Source organism: Carassius carassius, chromosome 39, assembly GCF_963082965.1.
Source record: "Carassius carassius chromosome 39, fCarCar2.1, whole genome shotgun sequence".
Taxonomy (NCBI): domain Eukaryota; kingdom Metazoa; phylum Chordata; class Actinopteri; order Cypriniformes; family Cyprinidae; genus Carassius; species Carassius carassius.
The window spans coordinates 19,173,351-19,186,945 of NC_081793.1; the positions used below are offsets into that span (position 1 = coordinate 19,173,351).

The 13,595-nt window shown below is 35.5% G+C and overlaps 1 protein-coding gene across 2 annotated transcripts; it reads left to right on the plus strand.

Moving 5' to 3' along the window:
• The first annotated feature begins 1,774 nt into the window (after nucleotides 1–1,774).
• On the plus strand, nucleotides 1,775–8,521 carry LOC132121564 (vertebrate ancient opsin-like). 2 transcript variants are annotated; one of them, XM_059531086.1, is made up of 5 exons: nucleotides 1,775–2,252; nucleotides 3,544–3,754; nucleotides 5,517–5,634; nucleotides 5,825–6,064; nucleotides 6,837–7,120. In XM_059531086.1, the coding sequence occupies exons 1-5, from the start codon at nucleotides 1,904–1,906 to the stop codon at nucleotides 6,948–6,950; spliced, it is 1,032 nt and encodes a 343-aa protein (XP_059387069.1). In that variant the 5' UTR covers nucleotides 1,775–1,903; the 3' UTR covers nucleotides 6,951–7,120. The 2 variants fall into 2 exon arrangements, with proteins under 2 accessions (XP_059387069.1, XP_059387068.1); XM_059531085.1 differs by lacking the exon at nucleotides 6,837–7,120 and adding an exon at nucleotides 8,012–8,521 and having other exon boundaries at nucleotides 1,777–2,252.
• Nucleotides 8,522–13,595: the final 5,074 nt, after the last annotated feature.

Sequence of the window (13,595 nt, forward strand, 5' to 3'; positions counted from 1 at the left end):
GCGTTATGCAAATCTTCCCACATCGTGATGTAGACATGTGGGGGCGTTTTTGAACAAGACGTTTTAAGAGGCCGTGGACGAGTCTTAACTTTATAAAGTCTCTTTGGTTTTGGGACTTTAGTCTTTGCAACTTTAGGGATCTTATGTATTCACGAACAGATTGTAACAATCCAAAGAGAAAGGAAAACATGAAATCGCATCATATGACCCCTTTAAAAACTTGCTCACAAACAATTGACCATCTCTTTACAGGAAAGTAGCAATTAGTCTAAACAAATGAGCACTTTTATTTTCTGTCATGCCTGTGGTTTTGTGCAATTTAATTTTAAGACCTTGAACTAAATCAATTTTGTATGCTGCACTGATGATCAATCCTCATATGATGCAAAAATTACATGTACAAGGGACGTGGTAATGTATTGTTTTTAAGTATCTGAAGAGGAACGGCAGTAAGGAATGTTATAGACAAGACACGTGTATTGGATATTATCTCAGTTTCTTGCATTTTCCTACTTTTCTTAATTATTTCTTAATTAATTCTGCACAGCTAATCATGCGGTTTAATCTTGTAGCAGATAAATCACTCCTTGTATTTCCCCTCTTGTCAGTTTGAGGCAGGAAAAGGAGACATTCCAGAAATTATAGGAGAAGATCATTCTGATATGCTTTCATCAAATAATCTCCCATGTCAAAATATTTAGGAGATTAAAAAGATTCACTTTATTTCTAAATCAAAACAGATTTGGAGAAATTTAGCATTACATTGCTTGCTCACTAATGGATCCTCTGCGGTGAATGGGTGCTTTCAGAATGAGAGTCCAAACATCTGCTAAAAAACATCACAATAATCCACAAGTAATCAACACATGTCCAGTCCATCAATGAATGACTTGTGAGGTGAAAAGCCACATGTTTGTAAGAAACAAATCCATTATCAAGACATTTCAAGACACTTTGCTTCCAGCTGAGTCTTCAATCAGTAATATTGCAGTGAAAAATATATCTCCAGTGAAAAGGTCTTGTCTGAATCAGGAGAGAAATATACACAGATCCATTTACGCAAGTACCATTTAAAAGGGAAAACCGCTTAAACCATTCTAAAACATCTCAAGAGCCATTTTTTTGAGGTTTGTTTTTGAGTGCACATGTCTATAAGTTGCATACTTCATTTATGCAACTTTGGTTGTAATGACACAACTGGTCACGTGATATAAATATGGAGGTACCCATGAGGAGGCAACCGCTCCATTTAAAATAAAATAGCATCCCCCCCCCATTTTATCTCTTTCTAGAAGAGTGATATACCTGGAGACTTCATCTCATGTGAGTGTGTATTATTTTAATGACAGTTTTTCAAAGGTACTGTATGTGTAAAACTTTTCATTAGCAAAAAACGACTGCGTGCACCTTTAAGAGAGTAAAGCGCGTGACGCCCCTCCGAAATCTCTCGGTAAACTTGGAAATAGACTTATTTCATTACCTCGAGGGATTGAGATGGCCATGCTGACGGACTGTAGATATAAAGGAGAACAGCATGAACATACTTATGCTCAACTGTGGACGCAAAGGGAGCGGACCTGTGACGCAAAGGCGCTCTTTTGGACTTCTGCTTCCTCAAGTGGATTGCTTTACCAGAAAAGATTGGAATATTTATTTATTTATTTATTAGTATTTATTTAGAAAATAAATAAAGAAATAAATAATAAGAAGACGTATAGAACATACTTTTTTATTGAGTGTTTAATTTTTGTTTAAAACTGACATATTTTTTACATTACGCAAATTCTGTGTCTGTAAGTATAAAACATGTGTCTTGGACTTTCAAGAAGCACCCTAGTGATGATTTTATGATTTTTCCTGATCTTTTTTTTTTTTTTACCAATGCCCAACCCTAATCGCTGTTATGGAATCGTTTGGGTCTTTTGTCACCGAGTCCACCGACATCATCACACCGGACGATCCGTTCTCGGGTCCCCTCAAGTCTGTTGCGCCCTGGAATTACACTTTCCTCGCCTGTCTGATGTTCATAGTGACTTCACTGTCTTTAGCAGAGAACTTCACCGTTATGCTTGTGACGTTTAGATTCAAACATTTAAGGAAACCGCTGAATTACATCATTGTTAATTTATCTGTTGCTGATTTTCTAGTTTCACTGACAGGAGGCACTATAAGTTTTCTAACTAATGCACGAGGCTACTTCTTCCTGGGCGTCTGGGCGTGTGTGCTTGAAGGATTCGCTGTCACTTTTTTCGGTGAGTTATTATATAACAATACCAAGACGTGCAACATGTATTACTTTAAAATAAGTAGTAGCCTACATATTTTATGTTACTAATACAATTTATTTCATTCACTTGTTAGTAATTATAAATTTGCTATTAGAAATTCCCAGTGACAGCCTTTGTTACTGGTAACAAATTGCATATTTTTTACCATTAAGTTCTATTGCATTTATTCCACTTGTTGCTGGTGCTTTTTCTAGTTTTATTCTTTAAATAATAGTTTTATTTCTTTTTTTACTACCTAGCAGGAATTATCCTAGTATATTTATTAGTAACGTTCAATATAGAGGAAATTTTGTAGACTATGTTAAAAATGTGTTACAGTGACTAACTCTATAGATGTGATTCACTATTGGATTTCTTTCTTCCTGCAGATTATTTATAATTTCTATTGGCATGTTTTTTTGTTTGTTTGTTTTTTTGGTTAAAATAATGTTACTATAGTAAAACAATATTAAATCTATGGTTACTGAGGTTTTACAGCAAATACTTAAACTATAGGTACTGTAGTAAATTGTGATACATTTTCATCCGTTTTACATCCATCCATCCATTACTACACCATCTGTAAATATGGAGTACCAGTAATATAAGAAAATTTGGTTTTACTGAGTAAATTTTAAAACAAGACAGAAAAGTTGCAGAGCCCTGATTCTGTGCATGTTGTTTTTGTTTGACTAATCAGCCCTTTTATTCTACATAAGAAGAAAAAAAAACTTACTTTGGTAAATCATAAATGTGACATTATGAGAAAAGTCAACTTTTTATCTCATCATTTTGAAATTTTATCTTATAACTGTGATTCACCAAAGCATGATCTTTATATATATATTTATATATTCTTATGTGGTGGCTAAATGGCTCCCATAGTTAGTTACCTGCAATCAGGTAATCAGGGTTTTATTTGATTTAGAGGAGTTGCCCCCTCCCTGCAGTTCTTCTCTTCTCATGGGCCACTTCTCATCTTACACTGGACTAGTAAGCAACAGTAATAAAAGACTCTTCATCTCCTCCCCAGACTCTCTGTATCTTCATTACTGATCCAACACATCCATTAGTAGTTCTTGTTTCCCATGATGCTCATTGCTTTTAATGTAAAATAACAGATTTTTTAAAAAGCAAGCTGGAATCTAATAAATTCAGTTTATTTGTCGAAGTTACGCAGAACTTCTGTTCTCATCTCTTGTTTAATTTCAGTACAGGTACATATTAAATCACTGACACAGTGCAGTAATGATAGGTGTACCTTCTTGGTTTCTAGGGATTGTGGCTTTGTGGTCTTTGGCAATCTTGGCATTTGAGCGATATTTTGTGATCTGTCGTCCTCTGAAAAATGTCCGGCTGGGAGGCAAGCACGCAGCGATGGGCCTTGTTTTTGTCTGGACCTTCTCGTTCATCTGGACAATCCCACCAGTTCTTGGCTGGAACAGTTATACGGTCAGCAAAATTGGCACCACCTGTGAACCCAACTGGTGAGCTCACAATACTATTTCACTAAATATACCGTCATGTACTCACTCTGTATCCAATATTGTTCATCTCTCGCTCACAGTCTTTCAATCTCTGTCTTTCTCTGTCATGGACATGTATTAACAGTACAACATCCACAGTTATGTGATGCTGTTGATGAATACTAATGTGCCTTGCACATGTTCCTTAAAGTGGCATCATTTGGAGAAAGACAAGGAGTTCAAGTCAAGTCTTCTTCTTGAGTGTTATATTGTGATATATCTCCAGTGAAAAGGTCTTGTCTGAATCAGGAGAGAAATATACACAGATCCATTTACAAAAGTACCATTTAAAAGGGAAAACAGCTTAAACCATTCTAAAAAAAAATGCTGGTGGATTTTGATGTGAGCGGACAACATGGTATAGACCTTTTTACTGGAAGAAGCATTATTATGGAGAATGGACTTTATTTGACAGTTAAAACGCATTGATGGATTTGTTTCTTACACAGAACTTTTGACTTTACACATCAGGTCGTGTTGATTAGTGATACTTACTGCAGAGAATCCATTGGTGAGCAAGTGATGTAAGGCCAAATTTCTCCAAATCTATAATGATGAATAAACAAATTCATCTACATCTTGGATCTATACCATGACAGAAAAAAAAGAAACCACTTATAAACCCAAGGCTGATGCAATGCAGCCATCAGTTGAAAAATTGCCTTCAAGAGACTGGCACAAAACATTTGTGGCTGTGGCTTAGCTTATGCCTTGGAACACAAACAGTGCAAAAACATTTAAATAAGGGAATGCAAAGTGACACAGAGAAGACCAAGGATGGGGAATTTTTTTTTTACTGTTGAGGGGCATATGTAGATGCTCACTAGAGTAATGTAGATTCTGCAGATGAGATCTCTGACAGCAAAACAGTGAATTTTGTTGTCTATTTAGTCTAATTTATCCAAATGTTGAAACTGCTTTGAGCTTACAGGTGCTTATTTCTCAATTGTTCTGTTGCAATGTTAGTTTGAACCGAACAAAGCACTTCACAAAGCACCCAAAGCATATTATGCAAGTGTAAAATGTGCATGTGCTCTTACTGTTAAAGATTAGTACATAATTGATTGCCTAAGCATTATTATCCACACTAATGTTTGTGCTCAAATGGTGTGTTCAAGTCCTCCTGCTCCTGGGAAGTATGAATTTATTATTTGGGAAGTTAAAATTGTAAAATCAAATGAGTTCAAGTCACTTTAGTTGGAGCAAGATGGCAATGTACCTTTTCTACAAAAAAGGAACTCTTAATAAGGAATGCGCATCAGGTGTTTTTAATTTGTACATTTTTATTTAATTTATAAAGATGCTGTAAATAGAATCGTTTAGATTCTATCATAATAGTACAGTGCCATCATATTATGTGGTAAACTAGACATGCAACTTTGCTAGTTTTCTTGTAAATTTAAAAAAATTTCATTTCAACAATACAGATTCAACAAAATTACACAAGAAAAAAAACAAAACAATACAGATGCTGCAAACCCATGCAGCTGACATGTTTTCTCACTGACATGCCCCCAACTTGGAAACTTGGGATTTAAAGAAAAGTTTCCCAATCATAATTATGACTTTGTGGTAGTGTTCATGTACTTTTCACTTGTAAATTTTATTTTTCCAATTTATTATTTATTTTTCCATTGGCTCAAACACACGAAAAGTACCTGTAAGATGATGACATAAAGGAAAGATAAGATGAGGTCTGAAGTCTCTGTTTTCCTTCTTTAAGGTACTCGACTGATTTCTACGACCACACCTACATCATCACCTTTTTCATTACATGTTTTATCCTTCCTCTCGGTGTGATCATTATCTCCTATGGTAAACTTATGCAGAAGCTTAGAAAGGTTAGTAAAACACTCTTATCTTTATTTTCATTACTTGCTTTATAGCAGATATTTAGATATAAATGAATAAAGAACAAAAACTGAATAAAACTGGTAAAACAGCTAAGAAGGTTTGGTTGTTGGTTGTGTATTGTACAATAACATTGAATGTTAATTTAGTTTAATTTTAGAACTCTAATATGTTTAACAGGTATCGAACACTCATGGAAGGTTGGGTAGTGCACGTAAGCCTGACCGAGAGGTGGCGAGGATGGTCATTGTAATGATAGTGGCATTCATGGTTGGATGGACACCATATGCAGCATTCTCAATTACTGTCATTGCCTGTCCCACAATTCATATTGATCCTCGCCTGGGCTCAATACCGGCCTTCTTCTCAAAGACTGCAGCTGTATACAATCCCATCATCTATGTCTTCATGAATAAGCAGGTACATCTTTGCAATTTGCCATTTGTCTTCCTTGTCATTTTCGGATCACTTACACATTTTATATATATAAAAAAAAAAAAAGAACAACTTACAAGTTTAGGGTGCCGAGCTGAGGAAAAAAAAAATGTGATGATAGGGTTTTATATTTGATATATTAAGAATCGATTTGTAGTGTTTTTATGTCATCAATCAATACAGACAGAAAAGCAACAAAGACTGAATCTCGTAAATGGCATATATAACATAAAATGAAACAACAAACTCACCTGAACACATAAGTAATTTTTTTTATGTAATGTGTAGGTGAATGCAAAAATTCTATCTATCTATCTATCTATCTATCTATCTATCTATCTATCTATCTATCTATCTATCTATCTATCTATCTATCTATCTATCTATCTATCTATCTATCTATCTATCTATCTATCTATCTATCTATCTATCTATCTATCTCGAGTTACAAATGCACCTCAGGAAATGTTTGGGTGCCTTTAGCTTTCCTTAGAAGAGGTCTTAGGTCATACAATTCAGTTGCTGTGATTGCTTTGTCGTCCTGGGCAAACAGTGGTTTATTCTGTATTCTCAGAGTAGTTATGCATTATGGGCAATACAGTCTGCACAGTTGATCCATGATATCTCATTCTTTTTTTTACATTCTTTTCTTTGACGTACATTAAGCTACATACATTAAGCTCGTAGAGGGAAATTTCTCCTCAGTGTCCCTGTAGTGTGTCGTTTGTAGTCATGTGACTCTGATGACCACCCCTAGGATGTGGGTCCCAGGTGGTTTGGAGCGGAGGCTGCTGGACCCCTTGAGCTGTGCACATCTTCCAAAACATCTTCCAAAACTAACCCAGTTCCTGCCCAGATGTTCCCAGAATAAATTCAGGTCAAGGGTTACAGGGTCTCAAATCTCTTTGACATGAGAGAGAGAGACAGACTACATTATAGAGATATGAGAACAAACACTCGAGAGTGAGAATAGGGATGGTTTATTTAACCATATAGCATCAGTAATGCTGCATTGTATTTGGATATCACAAGAGCTCTTGAGTACATGGAGAATCCTACAAAAATGAACATGCCACATATAGACATGTTTTATTGAAGTTTGCTGTTATTTGGTGTATTCAATAAGAATGCAAAGGTTATTGTCAGTCTTTTATGAAATGGATTGAATATAGATTTGATAGATCTGAAATAGAACATGTACTGCTAGATTTTGTCTAGATTTTCTAAATTAAATATTAAAATGTATTAGTTGTAAAAGAACATTTACTTAGACTAATACATGCTGTAGAAGCATTGCTCATTTTTAGTTCATAATATCTAATTAACTAATATTAACAAAATGAACATTATTGTAAAGAGTTATTATGTGTTTAATCTAACATTTCAGCAGCTTATGTTGTTATATAAGCAGTTAAAAATTACTGTAACTTTCCATTTCAGATAAGTGCAGCTTTGTACATTCTGCTTGTATTATTCTGTAAAGGTATACCGACTGTAGTGTTTCTCTGCATGACAAATTTGACCGAGAGAGTAACTTGTATTACCCAGGGTACCTCATTTTCATCCGGTCCAACCAAAACCTTGAGGACATGAATATATTTACTTCTCATGACCTTATCATCTTTAATTAAGGTCAAAATGTCCTTGTATTTACATAGAGTACATCTTGCTTAATGACCTTTTCTTCGTTTCGATGCAGGGGTTGTGCAAAGTTTTAAATACTGAGAATAAATCTCTCCATGGTGTCTTAGAGACTGGAAATATTAATCAAAGATTTTCTTTTGTGTTTTGAGCATAGTCTTATAATTAAAACTTCGTTTGATTTTATTTGTCTGTGTGTGTGTGTGGGGGATTTCTTTGATAGCACTTTAGGAAATTCAGTGTGGAATGACTATGATCTGTGATCACTAAAACGTACACTCTTTCTCTCAGTTCAGGAAGTGTCTGATCCAGATGTTTAAAGGAAATGTCACCAATTTGGACTCCACCAATCTGAACCAGACATCAAACAAAGGAGCCATCACTGCCACAGCAGAGAGTCACCTTGAAGAGATGTCCACCATTGCTGCTCGCGTGCCCATATCCATGTGTAACATGGAGAAGAGTGAGGAAGAAGAGGAAGAGTCGGAGCAAAGTGGGAATGAAGGTCCAAAGCAGCTCTCTTTATCAGATAGTCGAGTGTGTTCTTTGTAGAAAAAGGGTAGTCTGACTAAATAAATGTATACCTTTAGTCTAACCTGTTGTCTAACTAAAGCATAAATCCTGCAGTCGTTACCACTGTTTGAATGCATATGTTAGAATTTATTGTTTGCTTTTTCATATATTCTTTGTTGTTCGTATTTCTTTATGTTGTGGCGATTTGCGGTCTCAATGTGTGTACTTGTCAGTATTGCATTATTACCTTACATAAACATGAAGGAGGCAGGCAATACATTTCCATACTGTCCTCTGAACGAATGTTATTTGTTTTTCTTACTCTATTGCTGATTACACATTAGTTCCAGTGCAGATGTTTTTTTTTTTTCTTAAATCAAATCACAGGCACTTTTATGAGACAAGCACCGAAAAAAAAGAATAATAATACAAATAGTCAAACAGCAGAAATAAAATTAGCTGCTTTTGAAAATGTAAATAATCACCAGCCTACAGCTTGGGACACTTGCCCCACCCATAGCTTCTTCTGATTGGTCTGCTGTTTTGAAATCAACTTTAATGAGCTGCTCTTTGTCTCAAAATCTAAACCTGACCTAAGACAGTCATTCTAGTGCATGTTTACATATCTCAGAATCTAACATGCTGCTGTATATGACACCATAACAATTCATTTAGGCTTAGTGAACTAATGGGTCAGACTGCTTTGGCAGTGTTATCTGCTTTGCAATAAAGTAATAAAGTTTATTAAATAAACCATGCAATTAATGTCCCTTATCTCATGGAAATAAGATCTTCTGACAATTCAGTTTATTGTCTATTGTTGATTTTTCAGTCTTTTATTTTGAGAGGTTTATTGAAGGAAGAGTGATCAAATTTTGGTATATGAGTGCTTGTGATTTTGAATGAACTGTCTTAATGTCTTATTAGCCCATAATGTTTGGTGTTTGCCAACAATTTCTGTCCAAACTGAGTATTGATATCGATGTTTGTCTGTGGCATGCCATGTAATGTTTGCGTATGTATTTATTTATCAATGTCTTGGAGTCATTTAGATTTGGTGTCATATTTCAATGAATATGATTTTTAATTTTTTTTTTTAAACATATGAATGTTGTAGAACACTAATAAAACAACTTGCAATAACTTTCCAGAGTGGTCACTAGGTATTAATGTTCAAGAAAGAGGCACATTGTGAATCAGAAATGAAAAAAAGAACTACAAGTAGAACTTAAGCAAATCCAGTGTGTTTACTGCATCACACAGAGAACCTGAAATAACAAAGAATCTTTGAGATGAGAGTTGAAAAAATTCTAGAACTTAAAGTAAAGGGAAAATCTTTAAACAATCCAGCTGAGGTGGTAGAGATTTTTAATAAACGTTTTGTTGATTCCATAGATACCATTACTTATTGTTTTCCACCTGCGCATACTAATGTCTGTCCAGTCTCAACAGTGGAGCATGTTTTTAGAATAAGGCCTGTTAGTAATTCTGATGTTATGAGAACAATTATATTTCTTAAATCATCTAGAGCTTAAGATAAATATGGTATGGATGTCATTATACTCAAAGAGACTAGTTCGACTAATTAAACATATTACTAAAGTTATTAACCTTTCTATTTCTAAGGGAAAAGTCCCAATTGTTTGGAAGTCAGCAATTGTTGTTCCAGTATTCAAAAGTGGAGATCCCCTTTCTATTGATAAGTATAGATTAATTAGTATTTTACCCACTGTTTCTAAGGTTATGGAGAAATTAGTTGCAGAACAGACTAGCAGTTACTTGAGTAGTAGTTTATTTTCATTGCATCCAATGCAGGGCAAAATACTCAACAGAAACCGCAAATAGTTTTTTTTTTATAGAAAATATAAAAACTTTCTTAGATAAAGGTGGTGTAGTTGGAGCCATGTTCCTTGATTTAAAGAAAGCCTTTGACACCGTTAATCATAGAATCCTTATGTCTAAGTTATCTTGTTTTAATTTATCATTACATACACGTAACTGGATAGAGTCATATCTGTCAGATAGATTTCAGTGTGTTACAGTACAAAATCACCATTTAGGTACATTAACTGGTGTTCTGCAAGGAACTATCTTGGGTCCACTGCTTTATGATATATATATATATAGATATATATATATATATATATATATATATATATATATATATATATATATACTACTGTATGATTTGTATATAAATGATTTTTATCTTGCATGTCCTGACATTAATATACAAATGTATGTGGACTATACAGTAATTTACACACACACACACACACACACACACACACACACACACACACACACACACACACACACACACACACACACACACACATATACACAGTAGATACTGAAAGTATTCAGACCCCCTTAAAGTTTTCACTCTTTTTTATATTCCAGCCATTTGCTAAAATCATTTTAGTAATTTTTTTTCCTTATTAATGTACACACAGCACCCCATATTGACAGAAAAACACAGAACTGTTGACATTTTTGCACATTTATTAAAAAAGAAAAACTGAAATATTACATGGTCCTAAGTATTCAGACCCTTTGCTGTGACACTCATATATTTAACTCAGGTGCTGTCCATTTCCTCTGATCATCCTTGAGATGGTTCTACACCTTCATTTGAGTCCAGCTGTTTGATTATACTGATTGGACTTGATTAGGAAAGCCACACACCTGTATATATAAGATCTTACCGCTCGCAGTGCATGTCAGAGCAAATGAGAATTATGAGGTCAAAGGAACTGCCTGAAGAGCTCAGAGACAGAATTGTGGCAAGGCACAGATCTGGCCAAGGTTACAAAAATTTCTGCTGCACTTAAGGTTCCTAAGAGCACAGTGGCCTCCATAATCCTTAAATGGAAGACGTTTGGGACGACCAGAACCCTTCCTAGAGCTGTGCCTGGTTTTCTCCACACATACCGCTTAGAAATAAGGCCAAAAAGTTCTATCTTGGTCTCATCAGACCAGAGAACCCTTCAGGTGTTTTTTAGCAAATTATATGGGGGATTTCATGTGTCTTGCACTAAGGAGAGGCTTCCGTCGGGGTACTCCGCCATAAAGCACCAACTGGTGGAGGGCTGCAGTGATGGTTGACTTTCTACAACTTTCTCCCACCTCCTGACTGCATCTCTGGAGCTCCGCCACAGTGATCTTTGGGTTCTTCTTTACCTCTCTCACCAAGGCTTTTCTCCCCGATAGCTCAGTTTGGCTGGACGGCCAGCTCTAGGAAAGGTTCTGGTTGTCCCAAACGTCTAAAAAACACCTGAAGGACTCCAAGATGGTGAGAAATAAGATTCTCTGGTCTGATGAGACCAAGATATAACTTTTTGGCCTTAATTCTAAGCGGTATGTGTCGAGAAAAAACCAGGCACTGCTCATCACCTGTCCAATACAGTCCCAGCAGTGAAGCATGGTGGTGGCAGCATCATGCTGTGGGGGTGTTTTTCAGCTGCTGGGACAGGACGACTGGTTGCAATCGAGGCAAGGATGAATGCGGCCAAGTACAGGGATATCCTGGATGAAAACCTTATCCAGAGTGCTCAGGACCTCAGACTGGGCCGAAGGTTCACCTTCCAACAAGACAATGACCCTATAAGCACACAGCTAAAATAATGAAGGAATGGCTTCACAACAACTCCGTGACTGTTCTTGAATGGCCCAGCCAGAGCCCTGACTTAAACCCAATTGAGCGTCTCTGGATATACCTGAAAATGGCTGTCCACCAACTTTTACCAACCTGACAGAACTGGAGAGGATCTGCAAGGAGGAATGTCAGAGGATCCCTACATCCAGGTGTGAAAATTCTTGTTGCATCCTACCCAAAAACAATCATGGCTGTATTAGATCAAAAGGGTGCTTCTAATAAATACTGAGCAAAGGGTCTGAATACTTAGGACCATGTGATATTTCAGTTTTTCTTTTTTAATAAATGTGCAAAAATTGCAACAATTCTGTGTTTTTCTGTCAATATGGGGTGCTGTGTGTACATTGAGGAAAAAATTTACTTAAATGATTTTAGCAAATGGTTGCAATATAACAAAGAGTGAAAAATCTAAGGGGGTCTACAAATGAACTCACAAATTCTATGGTTAATGTGTTGACATTGCTAAAAGAGAATTGCTTGCAACTAAATGTGTCAAAAACAGTATGTATGTTTTTCTCTAAATCTAACAGTATTGTTAAAGAGACGGATGTTTCCGTGTAAGGGGTGAGTGAGGCTGCAGGCAGTGCCTCAATATACATATCTGGGAATACTAATTGATTTTTAAACATTTAAAGTTCAATGTAAAAAGGTTTGTAAGCAGGTTACGTTTAATCTCTTTAATTTTAAGTAGAGTTTATATGTCATTAGAGGCAGCTAAGCTGTATACTGTATGTATTCTATGGTTATTTCTCCCATGACTTACTGTTTAACCAACTGGTCTCAGACGAATTCAGTGACTCTAAAACCATTAGAGTCCTTATACAAACGTACAATTAAAGTCTTTGATAAGAAATCCGCATATTATCATCATTGACCAATACTGAAAACATAATTGTTAAGTTGGGAATACATGATTAGGTATGCAAATGTATGCTTGATGTATAAAATCTTCTCCCCCTCTTGGTCAGTTAGTTAGTATTAGAACAACTGATTTATCGTTCTACAACAGGTGCATTAAGAGGAGACTGTATCATAACACTTAAAGTAATTTTAGTCAGTCTGCTTTTTCTGTCAAAGCTGCACGAGAATGGAATACTATTCTGACAACTATGAGAGATCTAGACACTTATGCATTAGGGTTCAATTGAAGAATTGGTTAATTAGTAATCAGATTTGTCAACACTAGAATTTTATATTTGCTATCCTATAATTTGTTTGTATCTTATTTGCATTTTTTTTTATCCTGTTGTTTTTAATAGACTACTGTATGATTTGTACTATGCCATTATTAAATTTTCTAGTATGTTTATTATTATTATTATTACATTTTCTTTTAGGGTGACTTGTAAAATAGCCTTTGGCTAATTCTGGTACATTTAAAGGAATGTTTTATTAATGTACAATGTCCTTGTCAACTAAATAAAATAGAAAAAAAGCACTGTAGGTTTCCATAAGCTCAGAATCACAATTTCAACATCAGCCTGCAAAAAACATCTGAATTCAATTTCTCTTGGCCATGGTTTTTTAACACCCTATGTAACAAGATGAACCCAGTATCAGATCACAGATTCATCAGCAGAGGACCACCATGCTTGATCTCACTCATAAAGTGAAATATCAGAGGAGGTAAACAGTTTTGGCCTAAAGGAACAGTTCACCCCCCCAAATAAAATTTGCAGAAAATGTACTCACCCTCAGGCTATC